At 35.2% G+C, this 25351-nt stretch overlaps 2 protein-coding genes across 5 annotated transcripts in view; one reads left to right on the top strand and one right to left on the bottom strand.

Annotated features, from left to right (window-relative positions):
- Positions 1-22009, top strand: part of LOC135213525 (long-chain-fatty-acid--CoA ligase 1-like) — a 137827-nt gene extending 115818 nt beyond the window's left edge. For all 3 annotated transcript variants that reach the window (XM_064247456.1, XM_064247446.1, XM_064247466.1), the window contains 11 exons: positions 7617-7740; positions 10395-10664; positions 10824-11023; positions 11926-12069; positions 12207-12481; positions 14512-14662; positions 15345-15495; positions 15653-15780; positions 16258-16401; positions 16871-17044; positions 19702-22009. In XM_064247456.1, the coding sequence (XP_064103526.1) occupies positions 7617-7740; positions 10395-10664; positions 10824-11023; positions 11926-12069; positions 12207-12481; positions 14512-14662; positions 15345-15495; positions 15653-15780; positions 16258-16401; positions 16871-17044; positions 19702-19839 (1899 nt within the window). In that variant the 3' untranslated portion in view covers positions 19840-22009. The remainder of the gene's footprint in view (positions 1-7616; positions 7741-10394; positions 10665-10823; positions 11024-11925; positions 12070-12206; positions 12482-14511; positions 14663-15344; positions 15496-15652; positions 15781-16257; positions 16402-16870; positions 17045-19701) is intronic.
- LOC135213541 (protein O-glucosyltransferase 2-like) overlaps positions 20152-25351 on the bottom strand; it is a 61352-nt gene continuing 56152 nt past the window's right edge. For both annotated transcript variants that reach the window (XM_064247479.1, XM_064247490.1), the window contains exon 9: positions 20152-24699. In XM_064247479.1, the coding sequence (XP_064103549.1) occupies positions 24571-24699 (129 nt within the window). In that variant the 3' untranslated portion in view covers positions 20152-24570. The remainder of the gene's footprint in view (positions 24700-25351) is intronic.

The following is a 25351-nucleotide window of genomic DNA, read 5'->3' as shown; positions in this document are numbered from 1 at the left end:
AGCTATGAATTAGGTTTTATTTCGTCAATAAAAATGCAAATTAAACTTGCGAATTAGTCAAAGATTCGTTTCAGTGTAGATACCAGCGGAATGGTCAACTCAAAGTTTATTTATTTGTCTTATGTGTATACTCGTAACCGAGTCTTTTGTGTATTACACAATTATACACATCGTATACAGAAGGGGGTGTGATGAAGGAGATGAAGTAAAAAATAAACTATTTTGTGTATTCGTTCTATAGATTGCAGCTTTTATATCTTTCTAAATTACCAATCGAATCGACTGCGTAGGCTTCGCTGGTATACAAAACCTGCTTTCCTGGTGGCAGTCATATAATATATCATGAAGTATCCGTTGGTGGTGTTACGCTATTCTAGTTTTCCGGCTGTGAGTGTCATTGCGAGAATAATTAAAATTATATATACATATGTAGGTATAAAACATCATGTCAAAGTGACAATAAATATAGTCTTAATGTACTGAGGTATCCGTTGAGAAAATAACCATTATATTCTTACAAGTTATCAAACATCAATAATTAATAATAATAATAATAATAATAATATAATAATAATAATAATAATAATAATATCATTACAGTTATTAAGGTTCAGTTGAAAATTTAGGATGTTTTCTGCTTAAGTAAAAAAAAATTATAAAACTATTCTCGTTATCAGTGTCTTCAATCATACTTTACTCTGAATTTTCTCTGATTGCAGAGTTTTATTATAATTCTATGTCGTTAAGCAAGAAGAGAAGGAGGATGAATCATCTCTTAATGAACTCAAAATTACCAACTTCCGAATGACTCTTCTAACCACAGTTAGTAGTGATTAGAGCGTCATGATTTTGGACATAATGTAATATCTGAAAAAGCCTCAGGGCCAATGAACAAGGGAGAGGGTAAACAGCAAAAGGCCCACTTTTGTTGTAATATCTCTCCTTCTTTTAATGAAGAAAGAAGAGAATAGATAAATACGCAGGTAAAAAAAAAAAAACAATAAAAGACGTCTACACCAAAATCGATACTCCCGTAGCAGGGTAGCGTCGTCAGGGCACCTCAAGGAGTGCACTGTAGGCATTACTAAAGGTTCTTGCAGCGTCCCTTCGGCCCCTAACTGCAACCCCTTTCATTCCTTTTATTGTACCTCCATTCATTTTCTCTTTCTGCCATCTTGCTATCCACCCTCTCCTAACAATAACCTTATAGTTCCTAGTGCTTGGCGTTTGGCCTAAGCTCTATATTCCATTCTTCCACCAAAAGCAAATTATACAAATATCTATAAACTAACTCAGCATTAAATGACAAGCCATTACACACCCCATATCTGCCTCACCGAGCAAGAAAACGGTTGAATGGTATAAAACTTGACAGAACTGCAGAAGTAATGAATGAAATAAAGAAATGAATAAATAAAAGATTAGGATAATTCAGGGCGAAGCCGTGAATAACGTGAGACTATTAGTGACTATATCCGAGTTGCTTTTACTAGCTCTTTAATGAGGCAGTTTAGCTCTCTCGAGATGTTTTTTCATTGGAGGGTCGTAGATGCTAATTTGGCTGGTATTGTCTGCGTTTTTGGGCGGTGGCCATCGCTCATTACGTCACTTGCAGTGAAACGGCGATACTGGGCTTTTTTTGCACGCTATTTTTTCTTCTTGGGCACGAGGGTCACTGCTGTTGTTTTCTGTCATTGTTTGGTCTTTTTGTTTTGTCTTAGACACGGGTTTCACTCGTGTTGTTTTTGTCATTGACCCTTTTGTTTTAACATGATGTTTTGCCAATTATTTTTTTTAATACTTTAACTCGATATTCTGATCTCTTCTCTTTGCATTGCCCATTTCCTCCTGTTACTTCCTTCAAATGATCGCAGTATTCTGTGGAAGCTTGAGTTTTAAGTCAGTGGCCCCTTTGGTGGGCTTGTTCCATATGAATAGACTTCATGTTCTGAATAATAATAATAATAATAATAATAATAATAATAATAATAATAATAATAATAATAATAATACTCTTCGTAGTAGTAGCCATGATTCCCATGACAAAAGTACTACAGAAGATGGATGCCGGGTACCAACTCAAGAAAAGAGGCAACAAAATCAACCATCTGATGTTCATGGACGACATCAAGCTGTATGGTAAGAGCATCAAGGAAATAGATACCCTAATCCAGACTGTAAGGATTGTATCTGGGGACATCAGGATGGAGTTTGGAATAGAAAAATGCGCCTTAGTCAACATACAAAAAGGCAAAGTAACGAGAACTGAAGGGATAAAGCTACCAGATGGGAGCAACATCAAACACATAGATGAGACAGGATACAAATACCTGGGAATAATGGAAGGAGGAGATATAAAACACCAAGAGATGAAGGACACGATCAGGAAAGAATATAGGCAGAGACTCAAGGCGATACTCAAGTCAAAACTCAACGCCGGAAATATGATAAAAGCCATAACACATGGGCAGTGCCAGTAATCAGATACAGGCGCAGGAATAGTGGAATGGACGAAGGCAGAACTCCGCAGCATTGATCAGAAAACAGGAAACAAATGACAATACACAAAGCACTACACCCAAGAGCAAATACGGACAGACTATACATAACACGAAAGGAAGGAGGGAGAGGACTACTAAGTATAGAGGACTGCGTCAACATCGAAAACAGAGCACTGGGGCAATATCTGAAAACCAGTGAAGACGAGTGGCTAAAGAGTGCATGGGAAGAAGGACTAATAAAAGTAGACGAAGACCCACAAATATACAGAGACAGGAGAAAGACAGAAAGAACAGAGGACTGGCAAAACAAACCAATGCACGGACAATACATGAGACAGACTAAAGAACTAGCCAGCGATGACAATTGGCAATGGCTACAGAGGGAGAGCTCAAGAAGGAAACTGAAGGAATGATAACAGCGGCACAAGATCAGGCCCTAAGAACCAGATATGTTCAAAGTACGATAGACGGAAATAACATCTCTCCCATATGTAGGAAGTGCAATATGAAAAATGAAACCATAAACCACATAGCAAGCGAATGCCCGGCACTTGCACAGAACCAGTACAAAAAGAGGCATGATTCAGTGGCAAAAGCCCTCCACTGGAACCTGTGCAAGAAACATCAGCTACCTTGCAGTAATAAGTGGTACGAGCACCAACCTGAAGGAGTAATAGAAAACGATCAGGCAAAGATCCTCTGGGACTATGGTATCAGAACGGATAGGGTGATACGTGCAAACAGACCAGACGTGACATTGATTGACAAAGTCAAGAAGAAAGTATCACTCATTGATGTCGCAATACCATGGGACACCAGAGTTGAAGAGAGAGAGAAAAAATGGATAAGTATCAAGATCTGAAAATAGAAATAAGAAGGATATGGGATATGCCAGTGGAAATCGTACCCATAATCATAGGAGCACTAGGCACGATCCCAAGATCCCTGAAAAGGAATCTAGAAAACTAGAGGCTGAAGTAGCTCCTGGACTCATGCAGAAGAGTGTGATCCTAGAAACGGCACACATAGTAAGAAAAGTGATGGATTCCTAAGGAGGCAGGATGCAACCCGGAACCCACACTATAAATACCACCCAGTCGAATTGGAGGACTGTGATAGAGCAAAAAAAAAAAAATAATAATAATAATAATAATAATATGTAGGTAGTAGAATCTCGTTCAAACAGGTCGTAATAATAATAATAATAATAATAATAATAATAATAATAATAATAATAATAATAATAATAATAATAATAATAATAATAAATAATCTGCATTTTGTCGTAGCTATGAATACCTTCTCTGCCATATGTTTCCACTCATATTCACAAGTAGACACATGTTCTGAAACAGAAAAAAAAAAGGCTTGATAACAGATCTCTTGAACTAAAGGCCACGACACACTTTGAGAAGAGAGAGAAAGTGTGTCGGGGGCAGTGCTTGCCTTGCTTGCAAGTTCATAATCGCGCTGCCAAGTTATTTGTCGTAGATAAGGATCCCAGCTGAGTGTGTCTCCCAAAGGAGAGCAAGGCCGCGCCTTTGAATCGACGCGGAAAGTGAATCAATTCCTTATTGCATTCGTGAGATTATTCGTGTCCGGAGGAGCATAAAGATGAGGCCACGTCGCGGTGTTTTACTCGTAAATTAAGAGCTACTTTTAATAAAGTAAACTTAAAATAATTTCTTGGCATTTTGCTTTCGAAGTGAGAAATTTAACTCAATAAATGGGAGGTCTCATCCTTTCGTCTGACTTTTCAGATTAAAAACTTGTAATCAGAACCAAAGACTGTTTTCACATTTTCTCTACTTAATTAAGTGAAATCTGTTTATTCAGCATTTTACATGTAAAGTGGAAACTATCTTAAGATAACATTGGCTTCGTCTGTGTTGTCTCTAGATAGTTTTCAATTTACAAGTGAAATATTGATTAAGTAGTTTTTACTTCAGAAGTAAAATGCGAAAGCCGTCTAATGGTTCGTGCGACGAATTTTCAATTCTTGCTTTTGCCTTCTAAGATTAAAGTATTTCCTGTCTATTTTCCTGGTAATGAAAAAATTCTATAAAGCAAAAGACCATAAGGGTAGTCACGTCTCGCCATTTTACTTGTAGAAAAAAGTGAGATTGAAAAAAAAAAAACGCTACAGAGGCCATTTTCTTTTTAAGATTAAAGTATTTCCTGTGTATTATCATCGTAATGAAAAAATATATAAAGCAAAAGACCACTAAGTCAAGGCACGTCTCGCCATTTTACGTTTAGAATAAAGTGAGATAAAAAAAAAAGAAGAAGCTAAAAAGGCCATTTACTTTTTAAGATTAAAGTATTTCCTGTACATTTTCTTCGTAATAAAAAACTAACCATATAAATCAAAAGACCACGTCGGCAAGGCACATCTCACCATTTTACTAGTAGAAAAAAAAAAATAAAGATAAAAAAAGTCAAGCGAGGGGCAGAAATCTGTTGACAAATCAGCCGCCACCTGCGCTTCGTCAAAGCAGGTATGAAAGAAAGCAGGACTAATGAGCTTTTAGCATCACTCGTTGTCGTCATACAGCCCACGAGAAGAAGGCCACCAGCAGCTGGGGTTTGAAGGCTGGAGGTGACAGATATATAAAATTAAGTTTGGGTGATGATGAGGGTGATGAAGTCACGTGAAGTTAATCCGTCATGTTTTTGTGTCTGACGTGAATGTCGAATTGCTGATGATATTTGAGTGTCAGGTTACACTTGTGGTAATTTTGGTCGCTGTCGCCTTGAATTAGTTTTTTTTATTATAGTTGTAAGAAGGGTTGTGATTGGGATATCGTTGTTATTGTATCAGGTGTTATTGCTTATAATATTATTATTATTATTATTATTATTATTATTATTATTATTATTATTTATAAAAATCTCTTAATCACGTAGTATATATTATGGTCACATCATGGTGAATTTCTTCACCAATAATAATAATAATAATAATGGTAATAATAATAATGATAATAATAATAATAATAATAATAATAATAATAATAATAATAATAATATAATATGAAGGTTTACATATTAAAGATTAGTTCACATAATAAAGATTGCAACCAATGCATAATTTAGAATCTATCTCTATACCTATGTTTACAGTGAGCGACCCCAAGTTGCTTCTAATCCACGATGCTCAAGTTTTTACTGCTCCAGTAATGGAGCATACCCTGGCCTTGGCTGATCTTGACCTAAATTCTGGCAAAGACCACCCTCTCTTTCTCATTTGACTTTGGTACTTTTTCTGTACAAAAACTTGCCAACATGGCCTCTTTGTTTGTGTGAATTATTTGTAATTCAAGAAACTGTAGACCAGCCTTCATTAAAAAAAAAAAAAATTTCTTAATAAAATCTTGCCGATATGGCCTCTGTCTGTGTGAATTATTTGTAATTCAAGAATTGTTTCTGTATAAAATCTTGCGAACATGGCCTCTTTTGTTTGTGTGAATTATTTGTAATTCAAGAAACAGACAGACCCTCCTTCATTTGTTTTATTTTTTCCTCTGTGTAAAATCTTGCCAACATGGCCTCTCTGTTGACTTGATTTATTTGTAATTCAAGAAACTGATTTAGTTCCACCACTATTTGTTGCCTCACCAAGACTATATTGATCACGTTGTGCTATTACATGAGACGCATGTGTTTAATTAAGTGCGTGCGTATGTCGTGCACTATTGAAGGTCGACAGAAGCGTCTCTGAAGTCTTACCAAGAATGAATGGCGATTACTGGCTATCAACAACTTGTATGATTTTGTTTGATGAATGTAAACCTACTTGCAGTTATTTTCCCTTGGATATATTTAATTTTACACCTATCATCTTCCTCGTTCTTTTCACTTGACATTTTATAGTGGAAGTGTTGTGAGCAAATGATAATGAAGATAATATTTTGGAAGTCATCCCATTTTTAGGGCAATTTTATTGATGTTATTGATAACAGTTGCGTTTTAACCCGAATTCATCTTATATAGAGTTTTCCATTTTTCTTATTATGGACTTCAGATGACCTTGAACCAGCTTTCCCGCTGTAATACACGTATACCTTTGTCATCTATTCGTTCTTTCTGTTTATGACCTCTTGTGTTGATATTATTATTATTATTATTATTATTATTATTATTATTTAGTTGGGAAAAACTCTTTCGCGAGAGTATATATAATGTTCTAAGAGGCCCACAATAATAAAAATGTTGCTAGTTCGTATATAATTTAAAAACCCTTTACAAAGCTTTCGAACCCTTCCCTGGGTTTCATCTTCAGTCCAAATGAACAATTAGGCATACCACATGTTTATTTGTTTTTAAATTCACCTCTGTAAATGGTGTGTCTAATTGTTCATTTGGACTGAAGATGAACCCAGGGAAGGGTTCGAAAGCTTTGTAAAGGGTTTTTAAATTATACACGAACTCGCAACATTTTTAGTATTGTGGACCTCTTAGAATATTATTATTATTATTATTATTATTATTATTATTATTATTATTATTATTATTATTATTATATACAGAAGATGGGGCCTATTCATTTGGAACAAGCCCACCAAAGGAGCCATCGACTTGAAATTCAATGTTCCTAAGTATGTGGTTTTCTTTCGAAAACAGCAGCAGAATGTGATGGGAAATACAATAAAAAGAGATCAGCTAGTATTAAAACAGATATATTAGCAATGAATAAAGGCGTGAATAAATGAAAATGTAAGTGAACGATTAAAATACAAGAATTGCATTAAGGTAACAATGCATTGCAGTAGTACGTCAGCAGTACATCTTTCAATGTTCTTTGGAAATTTAATTATGCCTCATAGTAGTATGAGTCTTGAAATGTAGAAACAAATCCATAGTTATTTATGGGTTTGTATCCATAAATGAATAACTGTGGATTTATGAGTTCGTACCCATAAATGACTGTGGATTTATGGGTTCGTACCCTTAAATAATTGTGGATTTATTGGTTCGTACCCTTAAATAATTGTGGATTTATGGGTTCGCACCCTTAAATAATTGTGGATTTATGGGTTCGTATCCATAAATAACTGGATTTGCTTCTCCAATAATAATAATAATAATAATAAATTGTTTCTCTTCTTTCCTCAGGGGTCAGAGATCATCCGGGTCTCCAGACTGACGAAGGAAGCCCGCGAGGGAAAATTCATGAGATTTCTCTACGAGGACACGCGCACGCTCTACGATATCTTTCGGAGAGGCGTGAAGGAGTCAAGTGAGTACTCTCTCTCTCTCTCTCTCTCTCTCTCTCTCTCGATTAGTCTGTACTTGGCATTCATTGTCGTAAGTGGCTTCTTCAGGTATCGACAGTACGTGCTGCTTTACGGTACTTTAATTCATTGTGAATGGAAAATTTTTGTTGGATTACCTGATTTCTTAGACAAAATTATGACGTTTCCCTCTGACTTTCTTAGCGGACACCATAAATTAGCGTAACTTTCTTTTTCCTGTGAAGTGATTACTTCCTGCCACCGAAAAATTAGCTTTTGCGATTGCTATTGGCTCCAAAATCTTGACGTGAAGTAACGTCGTGAAATGTATGTTTTTTAGAGATATTTTTTTATTGGCTGATATGGATACGTCATCAGTTTAGGTCATATGGTAGAGGCAAGAAGTTTCTGTCAACTAAAGCATCAGCCAACCTCCTTGGCACTGGCAGTAGAGCGGTTTTGCTTGAACTACTAATTGGAGTGATTTCAATGCGATGCCATATGCTGAGCACGTGAATTCTTTTGCGGTGCCTGCATCATTGCAAGTGCTTTGTGGATTGTGTATGATCCCACCTCATCCTAAGAGGGTGAGGAAGGTGTTGACCCTTCAACAAAAATTAGAAATTGTTGAGAGGATGGAGTAAGGTTGGACCCAGTCACTCATACCTAATGGAGGAGTACGCCTTTGCCTAATGCCGGTGTCAACTCTGCATTGTATTAAGGTTTCCAAGGACAATCTGAGGAAGTGTGCAGCGGAATTCTGCAAGATGACAGCCAGGAATTAAGCCTTTAAGGCCATTATGCAGACATTGATCAGCCTACCTCGATGTGGTTTCGACAACAAAGGGTTGCTGGTGTTAACATAGGTACTACGCCTTCTTAAGTTGAAAGTTGCTGCCATGAAGTGTGCAGACGTGCGTAAGGTTGTGGACTTTAACGTCCCGAGCAAGAAAACTCAAGACGAATCTTTGGATGCGGCTGAGGAGGTAACAGCATCGAAGGGTTTTCATTGCTAAGCAGAATCATCTTTTGTATCGTCAGTCGTCACAGTGCCCTCAGGCCTCAACAGCCTCTTCAAACCCCAATAGCTACCCCTGTGCATCCAAGTCCATCGCCATCCACTTCTTCTGTAACTCAGCCCTTCAACTTGGAACAGCAGCCGTGTACATATTCTGATACCTTCGTCGATATGGAGGGTTCCTTCAGTGAGGAATCTGGCGTGTCGCTGCCCCTCTTGGATGACCCTGACCCTCTGGGCTTCAGTATAGAGGAAGATGGTGTATCATTCGAGCTGGTGGAGGAGGAGGGGAAAGTACACCTACTAGGAGGACAAGTAAACCTCCTAATAAGTTTTTAAAACTTTCGGGCTTTGTAAGCATGAAGTGTAGCGCACACAGGTAGGATAGGTGACAGAGTAAAAAGTGGGTAGTAGGTGTGCGGAGTAGGGGAACGGTCATTGCTATTTGGTGTCCAGAGGGGGCGAACAACCCCAGGCCAGGTGAGGGCACTGCTCCCTAAGTTAGGTTAGGGCAGGACACAGCATTCTAGGAAAGGTTAAGATTTCTCACACTTACCCTGCCTCCCTACTCTGCATCCACTCCACTCCTTAGAAGCCTATGCCCTGATCGAACTACTAGACCTTGACTTCCCTACCTCTTGGAACGCCATGCTCAGACCCACCCAGGTAACACTAAACATTGGAGGCAATGGACTAAGCTACCGTTCGAAGGTAGACCCATCGCAAGTTACCCTTTATCTATTAACTATGTTACAAATATGCAAGTATAAGGTAAATCATTTCCTTTTGCATGAAGTTTTTAATTTAAAATGTGATGGTGGTTGTTGTTAACACTAAGCATATTTAGTGTTTAGGTTACAGCTTTGCGGTGTTGACAAGGCAAGGTGAGGAATGGAATGGAATTGCCCTTGAACACAGGTTTTATTTTGTTACAAGTATGGGAAAATAAGGTACCTATATACCTAATGGTATTTTACATAAATATTTATAGTGATTATGGTTTTGTGGTACTAGGTAGGCTGTTGACAAGGGAAGGTGAGAAAGGTTATGAAGTGTGATGTTTGTTGTTTATAAGCATATTTAGTGTTTATAGCTACGTAGTACTGACAAGGTAAGATGAGGAAGGGTACAGAGTTGCCCTTGCATGCAAGCAGATTTTTGCTTGCCATACCCATGTTTTGTCATTATCTGGCAGAGCCTTGACTCTATTAATGCGGATAATTGAGGGATTACTTATACGTACTCTCTTATTGCAAGACATTATGCTGTAATTGGTACTTTTACAGCATACTCTTCAGTATGTCATATTGGTAGTTTTCATGCCCTTCATTGCAAAATGTATTCTGTATGCTCTGATTATTGGAAAAGTTAAAAGTATGAAAGACTTAGAATCAGATGCTGAGACGTGTTTAGTTCAGGAATCAGATGCCGAGATGTACAAATTAATTAGAGGAGTTACAATCATCATTTCTGCAAAACTTCCATCTTGCAGTTTCTGTTGCCCTAGAAGCGAAAATTCTTGTATGAGATGCGCCTTACATTATGGTTATTAGACTTATGAAGTCTTTGTTGGATTAAAATTGTGTTGCTTCACGTAAAATGTACTATGGTTCATTATTAAATATTGCAATTTGATTTCAGATAATGGTCCTTGCCTAGGATCTCGTGAGGGACCAGGGAAACCATACACATGGCTACATTATAATGAAGCACTCTTGAGAGCCAAGAATTTCGGAGCTGGGCTTGTAGCGTCAGGACTTCAACCAGGCCCTGAGACTTTTGTTGGAATCTACTCTCAGAATTGCCCAGAATGGATACTGACAGAACAAGGATTGTATTGTCAGTCAATGGTTATTGTTCCCTTATACGACACTCTAGGACCAGAAGCCTGCAATTTCATCATAACACAAGGTTGGTAACAATTCTTTTTAGCAGGATTTTAGGTAGTAGAACTAATAAGGTAAAGTAAGGGAAAAGTCTATATTACTTCACTCTATCTGAATTTTGTAAATAATTTTTGCTGTAAAAATGTAAGCTATGACCTATTAATCGTTCCAACCTTTTCCACAGCTTCTATCACAACAGTGGTTTGCCAAGATGATCGAAAGATGAGTCAATTATTGCAATCTCCTCCGAAGTGTCTTAAGTTGCTTATAGCCATTAGGGATGTTACCCCAGAAACAGCAGAGAGAGCAAGATCACTTGGCATTACAATAAAATTCTTTGAGGAAATTGAATCTCTTGGGGCAGCAAGTGATATTCCTGAGTTGGTATGTATTTCATATTTAAATGATGTTTTAATGGGAGTTAATTAATCCTCTTTGGATCCTAAGACTTGTAATTTTGTTAGTTGCCTTTGATCCTCGGAATGTTTATGGGTTCAAAGTGTATAGAGAAATCTGAGATCCAGTTAATGTTAGTGCCGATCAACAATCATGTCTAAGCCTTTTGCGGTAGATCTTACAATGGTAGAAGCTACAAATGAGTGCAGAATAGGAGAGAAGGCTTACCACAAGGCCTCTATCCATCACAAATTGTATAACTTTCAGGATGATTGTTTGTAGGTTTTGTTTGTTTTACATTAAGAAACCAAACAATTCAGAATCCTTACACTGTTTGTACTTATTTCAAAAGGATGTGTGTTATATCTAGATATCTTATTTGGTCATGCAGATATATTGCAATTTGTAGTTATATTATTAAAGGTTATAATATCCAAAGCCTTCTACTTTCTTACTCTTGTTTGTTAATTGTAGTATATGATAATGTACTAGGTATCTAAAGATACATGTCAGTATAGTAACAACGTCATAGAATCAAAGATAACTAAATTTGGTATTCATAGTTTAACTTAACTTTGCTATAATAATCAATATATTATTAATCGATTATAGTGTAGGTAACCAAGTCACCAAGTCAAAAGGACCAGCCATGGTTGCAGTACTTTAATTCACTTGAATAAAAAAAAACATGGCATTGGAGCCGGATATGTGGGGAAATAATTGCTATTCTATTAGATTCTTGTCGCATACTAATATAAATGACTGATTTCATTATTATCTTGCACCAGATATTACCTAATTTTGTATAATATATCAAAATGGTTAAAATGAAAAAGTTTTATAAAAGTTAAATTTGAATGTTCTTAGCATGTACTCTACTTTCCTTTCAGCCTCCCCAACCAGAAGACTTGAGCACCATCTGTTACACATCAGGAACTACTGGTAATCCAAAGGGAGTAATGCTTACTCACGAAAATATAGTTGCTGACGTTTCTGCCACTCTCTTACAACTTGCTGAACACAAACCACACAAGGTACTGTAATTTATTACTAGTCTTCACATTCTTTAGATTAAATGGGTGATATGATTATTATTTGAGGATTAATGTCTGTGTTTATTTCGAAGTGTATTAGTTAAATATTCATGGTTTTGCAATATCTTTCCTTTTAGAGTGATGTAATGTTGTCGTTCTTGCCACTGGCACACATGCTGGAGAGATGTTGTGAGGTGTCAGTTTATATAGCTGGTGGTGCTGTAGGGTTCTTTAGTGGTGACATACGTAATTTAGTAGACGACTATAAGGTCTTGAGGCCAACCATTACACCGTCCGTCCCACGTCTCTTAAATCGCGTTTACGACAAAGTGACCTCTGCAGTGAATGGCTCAGCAGTAAAGAAGTTAATGTTGAAAATGGCCCTTTCAAGCAAAAGAGCAGATTTAGAAAGGTATGTTATTGATTGTTATTCATATTCAGTTTAGTATAGTTGAATTTACAACTTGCTCACATCTTATGAGATATATTGTTGTGTGATAAATCTCATAACATTTGTTTTCCATTAATAAGGTTTATGTACACTACACTATTTTTTTAAAAGAAGGTGCTGGCTACAGTTTATTGTATTTCAGTAGATGCATTTTTTTTCTACTTCCCTCAAACCTTTCAGTGTACTGTACATTATACTTGTATGTCCGTCTCAACATTTTAAGAAAAAAGTGTACAGGCTGTTATACGTACAGCAGTGTACTGTATCCATGAGGTGTTGGGTAAATACTTCTGTACACATTTTAAACATATTACTCCAGTATTATGGGGAAAGTTACTGCACAAATTTTAAATATTACCCTCTATTTTGGGAAATGCTTCTGTACAAATTTTAAATATTACCTCAGTATCATGGGAAAAGCTAGTAGACATGAGGAAATTTTACATATTTTAACCAGCTTTTTCATAAATCTTTTGGCCAAAGAATTGAAGTTCCATCATAAGTTCAAAGTATAACTGTAATTTATGATATGCCATATATTATAATATATGGCATATCAATTGTAGTGCACTTTTAGTTAAAAGGCATTGTTATGTGTAGCTGGTACGTATTTACTTATTTTCTTAATTTTTGTCATGTTAGTCAAAATATCTTGATTCAGTTGTGTTAAAGCACAGTATGTGATCACAAAACCTGCTTCGTAAATATTTTAATAGTCAGTTAGGTGCAAATGCATTTTATTTTTTTTTGAACAGGCCCACATGAGGCTTATTTTGTAGTTTATCAAATTTGGTTTTATGCATTATTTTTTTTACATAGTTTATTCCTTACTTCTGTATTTCTTTTTCTTCACTCGTCTGTTTCCCCTTTCGGAGCCCTTGGGGGCTTAAAGCATTCTGGCTTTCCAACCAGGATTCTAGCTTGTTATTCATAATAATAACAATAATAGTAATAATAAAGATGTGCCTCGGTCAGCATACAAAAAGACAAAGTGATAAGGACTGAAGGGATAAAGCTAACAGATGGGAATAGCATCAAATACATAGATGAGACAGGATACAAATACCGGGGAATAGTAGGAGAGGATATAAAACCAAGAGATGCAGGACATGGTCAGGAAAGAATAAAGAATACATGCAGAAACTTAAGATGATACTAAAGTCAAAACTCAATGCCAGAAATATGATGAAAGCCATAAACACATGGGCAGTACCAGCAATCAGATACAGTGCAGGGGTAGTGGTGTGAACGAAGGTTGAATTTTGCAGCATAGACCAGAAAACTAGGAAACACATGACAATCCACAAAGCATTACACCCAAGAGCAAATACAGAAAGATGCATAACACAAAAGGAAGAAGGAAGAGGACTACTAAGCATAGAGGACTGCATCAACATTGAGAGCTGAGCACTGGAGGAATATCTGAAAAACCAGTGAAAATGCATGGCTCAGGAGTGTATGGGAAGAAGGACTGATAAAATTAGATGAAGACCCAGAAATATACAGAGACAGAAGAATGACCAACAGAATGGAGGAATGGCACAACAAACCAATACACAGATAGTACAAACCAATGCACAGTACATGAGACAGACTAAAGAACTGGTGCTAACAGCAGCACAAGATAATGCCCTAAGAACCAGATATGTTCAAAGAATGTTAGATGGAAATAACATCTCAACCATATGCAGGAAATTCAATATGAAAAATGAGACCATAAACCACATAGCAAACAATTGTCCAGCACTTGCACAGAATCAGTTCAAAATGAGGCATGATTCAGTAGCTAAAGCCCTTTACTGGAGACTGGGAAAGAAACATCAGCTACCTTGCAGTAGTAAGTGGTACAAGCACCAACCTAAGGAAGTGATAGAAAGGTTATTGAATCATTAAATGTTAATTTTAATCAAAACATGATTGCATTGTAGGAAGTTCTGTGAAGTTTTTACTTTGAACCAGTCTGTACTAATAACATAATCATATCCTTTCAGGGGTATCGTAAGAAGAAACACGATTTGGGACAAGTTAGTATTCAAGAAAGTGCAGGATGGAATGGGTGGCAGACTAAGATTATTGGTTGTGGGCTCAGCACCTCTAGCAGGAAATGTCCTCACTTTCATGAGAGCTGCTTTAGGATGTGTTGTGAGTATTAGCATCACCTGTGATCCTTTCATAGTCTTCTAGGAAACTTTATTTTACATTATGTGAAGAGGCCTTTTTATTTATATTATGCTTTATACAGTACTTGTGCAGTAAGGTAAGCGATGGTAATTGAACTTTAAATTTGGATATTTAAAACTTGGTGACTGACCACCTTATAAAATCATCATGATTTAGTGATATTTCTAGATGTTTTCTACATTGTCTGCAAAGATAGTTTCCTCCAAGGTTTCTTTTTCAGAAGACCTATGTACCAGTTGGACTGATATTCTAAATATAAAATTGACTTAATTTTCTAATATTCTAAATATAACATTTCTTTTTGTATTTACTCAAAAATAGCACATTTCAAACTCAGTACCCTAGGCCAAACAGAGTTCTAAGTAAAAAGTCCAGTTGCAGTACAAATTGGGTAAATGAGAGTACGTATATTATCATCAACCATAAATACTCTCTTCTTTTCATTTTATAAAGAAAGTTTAATGTAGAAATTAAATGTCCCTTTACTCAGTACATTATAACATTTCTCCAATGTATCTGGTGTGTACTACTGTCACATACACAGTAGTTAATTACAAGCTTCCAGTTTCAATTGTGTAAATATAAACAGGTGGATATTAAGTTCATTATTGCAGTGTTTTGTTATTTTGTTTTTATTTTTCAGATTGTTGAAGGATACGGACAGACAGAATGCGGAGCTCCTGCCACACTTACCATTCAGGGTGACTACAGACCTGACCATGTAGGACCACCTATTGCTTGCAATGCTATAAAACTCGTTGATGTTCCAGAAATGGGTTATTATGCTGCACAGGGTAAGCACTGTTAAGTCGTGCTAGAAATGCTTCACTTTTCAGTTCTAGATTTTTATGATATTTATATTTGCAAAATAATTATTAAAATGTTTATTTTACTGATAAACTGGTGTACATGACTTTCAAAATGTCTGAAGAAACTTCTGATTTTCCTCAGGTCAGGGTGAAGTTTGCATAAAAGGCTCAAATGTTTTCAAAGGATACTTTAAAGATCCTGATAAGACTAGAGAAACTGTAGATGCTGGAGGTTGGCTGCACACAGGAGACATAGGACAGTGGCTCCCTGTAAGTTCTGAATTTATTTATATTAAGCTTTAACTTTTGGTGAGGGTAAGTTCTGAATTCATTTATATTAAGCTTTAACTTTGGGTGAGGAAACAAATGGAACTCATGAATATAACCTCAATTTCAGGGCCAGAATAAATGTACACAGTACCCATATATAAAAAACTGACTCATACAGGTTTGGGCACAAATTACTTTGGTAGATGTTTTAAGAATTATATTATTAAAACTCAGTCATAGGATACCTGGTTTGGGATTGTTGAATACTAGTCTCATTTAAGAAATAATTTTAAAACTAATATTGTCTCTTAGTTTTATTTTTTTTTTTTTTAGTTAGAAGTGACATTATACAACTGTGTATTACTTTATTTAGTAAATTACAGTTATGAAAAACAGTTGATTGAATGGGGGGAGGATGAAACTTTACCTTCCATACTTCTGTAGTCAGTTTGTTTAATTTTATATATTTATTTTCAGACTGGAGCTTTAAAAATCATTGATCGTAAAAAGCATATCTTCAAGTTGTCACAAGGAGAGTATATTGCTCCAGAAAAAGTGGAAAATATATATGTCAGATCGACATATGTTGCTCAAGTATTTGTCCATGGTGAAAGTTTGAAGGTCAGTAAAGGCTCTTGTATTGACTATGGAATTTATGAAATACAAGGCTCAGAATTTTTCTTGGTCTTTCAGTACAATTGGGACTAAAGCCCCATCAACATGGACGAGCTTTGTTTGATGTGATGTCAAGTGCAGATACAGCGGGAAAAGTTCAGACTTTCCCCGCTTCTGACGTCACATTGAACTCAGTTTGCCGTGTGGACGGGGCTTTAAATGATAATTTCATGCACTTCTGGTTATGTATTTCAGTGTAGTTAACCATATGAATTCATTATAGATATGTAAGTAAACCACAAATTCATTATAACTAGCCATACTTTCATTTCAGCGCTGAATGATCTTATAGGTCCCAGCGCTTGGGCTATGCCCTAAATTCCATAATCCATCCATCCATAAATTCATTATAGATATGTATGTCATACTCTTGTGCATAAAAACAGTCCTTTTCATACTGTAATATCTTTTCCAGTCCTGTGTAGTAGCCATCATTGTGCCAGACGTCGAAGCTGTCAAGGAATGGGCGAAGGAGCAGGAGATCCCAGGAACATTATCAGTCCTCTGTGCTAACCCTCATGTAAAACAGCTTATTATGGATGATATCACAAACCTTGGTAAAGCAGCTGGCTTAAAATCTTTTGAACAGGTAAGTTTGAAATTACATATTCAATATTTTTCTCTTTTTCCAGGTATGCTTTAAATTTATGCAAAGCATGAAAAATGTGATACTTTCAATTTATGCAAAGCAGGAAAAGTGTGATTTATGAAAAGTCCCTTTTGCAATATTGTACAGGAATGGAATATGTGATTTAAGCATAAAACCAAGACTGGGACAAAGATTGAACAGTTCTTGGTTTTCCACAGAAAAATGATCCTACTTAGACAAACACTTCTTCGTTAGAATCGATTTAAAAAAATTATTGCAACAACCAAATTGATAGTACAGTGGGGCCTCGCTTAGTCGCAGATCAGCAATCACGGATTCACTTAATCACAGGTTTTTCCTTGGACCACTTCTCAGTCTATATCCTGGTGTGAATCACAGCATCGCAGGCTTCTCCATGGTAGGCTTAGCCTCATCTGGTTCCGATAACCAGCAAATGCATGAACAGATCACATTATTATATTAACTGACAATAAAGGTAATAATACCATTCTCACTTTATATGTTATTGGCATAGCTTCATAATATATAGCCTATTCATGGAATAATTCCACATCATTGACAACAACTTGTAGTTGAGTGGACAGCAGAAATGTAAACATTGAGTTACACTTCACAGCAACCTTTGTCATTCTTAACCTTTAAGAAATGTTAATAGTAGTAGTGTAATTACAGTAGTAATAACATTTAGGAAAACATTAATTTTCAATTAGAACTTCATTATTGTTTTGGTATAACGTAGTCAACTTCTCTGAATACTGCAGTCATACAAACGATAATTGTCAGATTATCGTATTGTTTGCGATCGGCGACTAAGCATAAACGTAATAAACCTAGTCAACTTCTCTGAATACTGCAGTCATACAAACAATAATTGTCAGATTATCGTATTGTTTGCGATCGGCGACGAAGCATAAACGTAATAAACCATTCTTACCTTATATATTAGTCATATATTTATAATAAAACGCATATCTTATATATTATTGGTATATCTTCATAATAAAAAGCCTCTTCAAGGAATAATTCCTTGGGGAATGCATTTTTCAAGACTAAAATACACTTTACAAGTTTACAGTATGCACTGATTACTTTATTTTGATGTGATTACATTAATATTACAGTATGGTACTGTAAGCAGTACAGTAACTATTTTTTATCATAAATGTATATTCATTCACAAAAAAAAAAATACGTATGACCACCGTGATGTCACTAAACCTAGTCTCGTTCGCACATAATATTTTTACACAATGTGATAGTGGTTATACCGTTCTTCAAACTACCTATGTATTTTCACATAGGTATCCTCTAAACTTTGTCATAAATCACTTTACTTACTTTTTTGTGGAGCCCAAATACCACGTATATCCCGGAAAATTAACGAAATCGTGAATTTTATCATAGAGCAAGATTCACTAATTACTGTGTTTTCATCTTCTTTTCATGACTAAATGCATTTTTAGGATAAACTTATTTACAAATTTTCAAATACTATGAATGTAAATAGCAATCTCTCTCTCTCTCTCTCTCTCTCTTACAGAAAAAACTATAATACTGATTAATTATTATCATAATAAAAGAACAAGATGGTCCCCAAAATTTGTAGGTACACGTGTTGCCATATTTTTATTCTTTGTGATTTACGAAACTGTGCTTCAATACAACTTTCATAGTTGACTCAATGATTATCACATATTATAACAGTATACAAGAGAATATCTTATCACTATCGATGTTTCATTTCTTATCACCATAAAAATATTTAAAATACAAATTTCATTATATTATTCTCGAGCTAAGCTAGTCAAGTTACTCTCGTCCTAAGCTGCTCTCTCAAGCTAGTCAAGTTACACTTTCTCTCTCTCTCTCTCTCTCTCTCTCTCTCTTCTCTCTCTCTCTCTCTCTCTCTCTCTCTCTGAAATATGAATTACTATATTATAATATCATTAACTATTATGTACAAAGTTAAAAATAACAATAATTCCATTAATAAATTAGTTTCTTTTAGCAACTATATTTTCCAAAATAATTCTTTCGGTAATAAACGTCCATCATCTGATTCTAAACGTAAACAAAAGACAAAAATAGGTTTTTATTGCTGTATTTTGCTGTTTATACATTAATATTATAGTCGGGTGCTGTAATCATTACAGTAAATCATGTTTTTTTTTTTATCATAAATATGTTCATTCACAAAATAAATATACTATGTACTTTTAGTTTGGTGCAGCAGCCAAATCATGAAAATAGAAAGGAATCGTTAGGTAATATACTTTTGTTTGCTGATCTGATGAAGGCGAAATTGAAGATATGAAAATTTATAAAAGATTTGTGACATTATAGACATATAACTTAAACATACACACAAACAAAGGAGGCATAAAGCAAACAAGTAGGCAGTTATAAACATTGGAATAGTGGTCTTGGGTGGGTTAATTATTAAGTAGGCAGTTTAAAGCAATTTTTGAGGGAGGGTACCAGGATAACACGGGTATTTACTTATCACAGGAGGTTCTGGGCCCTATCCCCCGCGATTATCGAGACCCTACTGTACATCATTTTGGTTATAGCTTCCTCTGTTTAGATTTATTTGATGCTAATCCCTTATATTGATACAATTCAATTTTGCCTTTCAGGTTAAGGATATTTATCTTCATCCAGATCTCTTCAGTGTCCAAAATGGACTCTTGACCCCTACCTTGAAGTCTAAGCGGCCACAGCTGAAAAGGTATTTCACTCCACAAATTGACGACATGTACGCAAAACTCTCATAAACTGCCATGTGTTGTGCGCAGTATCGTACTTATAAGTGAGAAATTGACTATAAAATGTTCAGTGCTTGACTTGCGTGTGAAATGGACCTCACGGGATCTGTATGACTTGTGCCTCATAACAATAGAAAACCACTTAGTGAGCATTGAGTGATTCATCTATTGTTTCTTTTTTCAGTATATTCAATAGAATCTGATAACCATAAGATATACAGTACGTAAATATATACAAATATCATTATGAAAAATTTTGATTTATAATCAGAATGTGCAATGTATATCAGTATAGCAGCTGAAGAATTTTTTTCTTTACAGCTTTATAGATGTTTCTGTAATACATTTATATACTATTTTTACCTAGAATTTGGTGATGGTTAGACTGGATTATGTTTTGTAAGGAACATTTCTTTTTCTTGACATTGATGGCCTTAGTTGTTTCTGAAGGTGGCAACAGAGACGGGACAAATTGGGCTTTGCTATTAGGAACATGAATTTAAACTAGTGGATTATTAATACTCATATGCAGACAGTAAATAACTGGAAAATGGAAATTTACTTAGTTTTCATTCAATACAGTATTAAACACTAAACCATGGGGTCTTAATATTGGTGGAACTTAATGATTCTGTCAAGTCACAGGAAAAGGATACTTTCAATTATGAGATTGGTAATTTTGGTACCCTCCACTGAATGTGTTGGACTGCTTCTGCAACAGTTTCAGCCAGTAAAATGTTTGGGAATACTTTAACAATATGAGCTGAGAGGGAAGAACTTACCCGTGTTATTTCTGGACAATAAGGCACTTATGTCCAGATGACTGTTGGGTAGGTTGTTCTAGTCATGAATGTAAGACAGGATGTGAGGCTTCTTCATAGAGCCTTAGGTGCTCAGGCTGTGTGGTTGTAAAATTTTTAATAAAACTACTATGTGATGTGCACAGGGATTTTGTGTAAAGTCTAATTTTTTCCCATAGAGGGTTGCCAAAGTGAGCACTGGTCGGTGTTGGGGTTGGGGTAATTATGTATGAAGTCATCCTAATGTAATTACTTGTAAATACATTGTTATGGATTATATTGGTGAGTGTCTTTCTGATTGCATTTGATTTACAAATGCAATCTTGTTTGGAGGAACAGAGGAGTATCTGTGTAGGAAGTAAAGCTTAGGCTTGTTAAACTATCTCTTTTGAAAGTTATACCATGTGATATATACAGAGTAATGTTTAATTTCAATATAGATCCAGAAATGAATTTTAAATACTGTATAAAAGTTGTATGAAACAAAGCATCATTTCAGAATAAAAGTATGTAAAGTATATGTACTCTTTTATATACTGACACGTATGGCCTTGGTTAATATGTCATTATTAGAAATTATGTTACAGCACACTAACATAGTTAAATTAGAAAAAACACAAAAAAGCTTCAGGACTACCTTTCACACATTGTACTTATCAGTGATGAAACAGTATCATATCATAGGAAATAATTTCTAATTTCTTGTATAGTGCTTTCATTTTGTATATTGTACAGGTCTACTTAACTATGATATGGAGGACTCAGGTTTCCATTTCAGTGTTAAAAAGTCTTTTTAGATTTACAGTGCTATAGGTCTCAATGTATGATTGACTTTGTTGGTAAATTACATTCAGTGTTGAAATGTTGCCATCTCTGGTTAATGCAGTGCTCTTTATGAAGGATTTTCACAACTGCTTCCCTACTAGAATTTGAATAAACCAGGTTTACAGTCTAGGTTTATACGACACCAGTTTAATTAGTCTTACAACAAATATTTCTTACACTAATAATAAAATAGTTTTGGCAGCCATTCAAGATATGTACAAAAAACTGCATATCTCCATTGTGCACCCTCTGCATTCTGTGAAATTTTGCATAACATTTACTATTAATTATAAAAGAATACTAAAAAAAAAAAAAAAATAAAAGTTCCCATTGCATTATCCCCATTAGACAGCCTTAATTTCAGAGAATGCAGATAAAACTGCAGGAGATGTACATTTTTTGATAAGCCATCCATTCTGCTGATATTAAGTATTACAGCTACCTACTCATTTTTTTTTTACTGCGTCACAGAGCACACCTCTCATCACATTACATGTAGGTTTGTATGTGTAAATTTATAGAGTTCAAATATGTAAATAAAAATTCTAATGCTTCCCATATTTTCAAATCCTTAATTACATGTACATACTTAAAACCTGTAAAAAAATGGTAAAGTTTGCCAAATGATCAGTGATGAAAGGCACTACTAATCATAACAATAAATATGCTTTCTAAAAAGCTTCAGAATCATGAAAGTCTATCACATTATAAAATGTATGAATTTCATAGTGGTAGACCACACATACCACTTAAAGTTTAAGTCAGGAACTGGTGGGATATTTATAAGCTGACAGGATAAATAACAGGCAACCACCCTTATCATCATAGGCAGTCATTAACTGCAATGGGAATAATGTATAATTGTATCGTTAAATGACACTACTTGGACATATTTCACAGTAGGTGGCAAGAGGCCAGAAGGTGATATGGAAATGCAAGGGTTTGGGAAGGAGTTTGCACTATGGACTGTTGCAAAGAATCTTTGACACCATCCAAAATGTGAAACAAGGAATAGCCCATATGACAGCCGGGAGGGGGGGGGGGGGGGGGGGGGGGGGACTAAGTTCTATGCTTCCTATGTTCTATCTATAATGCAAATTTCATGCTGTGAACAAGGAGATCTTATTGGTTAATCTCTTAAAGAAATAAGGTGTTCAAACTGATATACATAATGGGAAATACTGCATATGTAAATCAACTGCTTTACAATATAACAAAGAAGCACAAAACTACTTTCAAAGACCATTCTACAATGTTGCCATACTCAGATAAAATATGCCTGCAATCAACAGGTAAGAATCAAAGACATAACGGTCAAAATGAAGTAAATACATGTAAAACATAAAATCCTGGACTTCATGTTGATCTAATTAGGTTTTTTCCTCACACAAAATATAAAAAATTGGAGAGCATATTCTTTCCTCATCATCATGCTGTCAAACATAAATAAAATTACTATGTATGTTCACTTTGCTACTCAAAAGAAACTATGTATTGTTATTGTCTGAAAATTTTCTCATCCCAGAGAAGTCTAAAGTATTAAATATTATACTATGTACAAGTATCTAAAGTTCCCCGTTACAACACTGGGTATGAAAATCTCTCCACATTATTTCCAAACATGACAAGGGCCACATGAAAGCAGTGTATTTTTGCAGGAACTTCTGAATTTTCCCCAGGTGCATCTTTGGTGACTGAAACAGTATGTCAAGGCAATTTTATTGACAAAGTAAAAAAAACTATTCTATCAAATATCATTTTAACAATGATAAATCCTATGCAAAATATAAATTATGTATCGAGATTCCTATTTAGAACAAAACCACAAGTGGAGTGTGCAACAGATAAACATGAGTTAAGCAATAAAAGGTAAACAAAATAAAGTTAATACATGTACTACCAGATCAGACAAAACCTGCTGCCTGAATCTGATGTCCAAGTTCCTGTAATTCTAACTTTTATTCACAGCACACAATGTTAAATTACTTAAGCCACACCATGAAAACACATTTAAGTAGTTTAAATTAACTAGAGAGCATACCCTAAATGATTTGATCTTTGCCCATACGGTTATTTACTTAACAGTCAATTTTATTTCATGAATAAAATTTTTTTATACTTGAGCCAAAATACTATCACCATTCAAGTGGAGGAGGCAGGTTTTGATTCATTATAGGTGGCAAATAAACAGTCCCATGGTGGCAACAACTTATCAAAAATGGGTAAGAATAAAAAATTTTTCAAAGCTAAATTGGAAACCTTAAAGTCTATGAAAAAAAAAAATAAAACCAATTGTTCTTCAGCTAAAAAAATTTTCTTGTCTCTCAAAAATGAGGGAAACATCTAGTTGGAAGTTTTATTGTCAGTAACAATATTGATCACCTATTTACGTAGTGCCTTCATTCTAGTTCTGAAAAACAATCAACTAATGAACTATATGTCTGTTTGTACTTCATAATAATGGATCAGAAACATCCATGTAAGCGGTGAAAGAGATATTATCAAGAAAAATCAATCAAAAGATTATGCTACATTATTATTGCATCTCAATTTGTATCTATGTACTTAAAATATTGGCCGGAGTTACGTGAATGTGAGCACCATAATATATGTAAGCCTTTGCAAAATGATTATTTTGAATACTAACTTATATCCTGAAAACCAGGAACATTACAGTACTGTGATCAACATTGAAAATTTAAAGGCACATGAACAAAATTATGTTGACCTGGGTAAAGCAAAGGACACTATCTTATAGTAATGAAAAACATCTCATTCACACTTAACTACTGTACTAGGATACATTATTTATCAACCGATGAAAAATGCTGACCAAAAACACAGCCATAAGGGACTGACATTGGCACTCAAAACTTTGTTTATGGATAGAAAGACTGCTTGTGCTATGTATGCATACCTTCATGGTAAGGTCATGCATCTGTCATAATTACAAAAAACTTAGCGAATATTTTAATAGTAAACTACACTACAGTTTAAATTAATAAATTCTAGAACAAAACTACAATATACTTCTGCTATATCAAAACAAATACTATTGCATCTCAATATGGTAACATTTCCAAAAATGGCTACTTGCATGTACAGTACAACTTCATCACAGTTCATCGTGTTTTCTGAGATGGTGGCAACGGCAGTCTCCAAAACGCTTCTCATTTTCTTTGGTAGGAACATGCTCCATGCCTTCCCGCACAACTACCTTGGAAATCAGACGTTTACTCCACTCCTGGGAAGTTAAATATAAAATTAATTAGTTTTACTACCAATAAGTAAGCAATTTACAAACAGAGCTGATAAACCCAATATTATGCTCTCACAGAACTACTTCATACCAAAATATTTGGAATAACAAAGTGAACATGGAAAACAAAACAGCTGTGGTGAGATAAATTACGTGCAAATGACAAAAATAGAGGAATGGAGGTTGAAAAGAAAAAAATAATGGAATGGTGGAAGAGGGGCAGTGCTTAGTGAATCAATTAAATCAGTGGTTCCTAAAATGAGGTCTGTGGACCCCTGGGGGTCCAGGAAAAGGCTCTATGGAGTTTGTGATAATGAAAAAATTACCTTAATATATTGGCATTTTTCACCAATTTTACTTTATATTGAATTTAAAGCAATACAAAAAAATTGAAAATATGCAAATATTCAATGTACTATGTTGTACAGGGTATCCAGGTATGGTAATGATAACTTTTGACTGGCTGGGGTTCTTGGCTGAGACTCATCATATCTGGAGGTCCTTGGAATGGTCAAGTTCGGGAACCACCGTATAATTAAATTATACGAGGGAACATGACGTGCAGAATGTTGACATGCCAGAGAAACTAAAGTATTAAATATCTGAAGTAATAGGACAGCCTTAAAATTAAAAATGC

This window comes from Macrobrachium nipponense, chromosome 19, assembly GCF_015104395.2.
Source record: "Macrobrachium nipponense isolate FS-2020 chromosome 19, ASM1510439v2, whole genome shotgun sequence".
Lineage (NCBI taxonomy): Eukaryota > Metazoa > Arthropoda > Malacostraca > Decapoda > Palaemonidae > Macrobrachium > Macrobrachium nipponense.
Note: the sequence above shows the minus strand (reverse complement) of the source record. Positions and strands in the feature narration are given on the sequence as shown.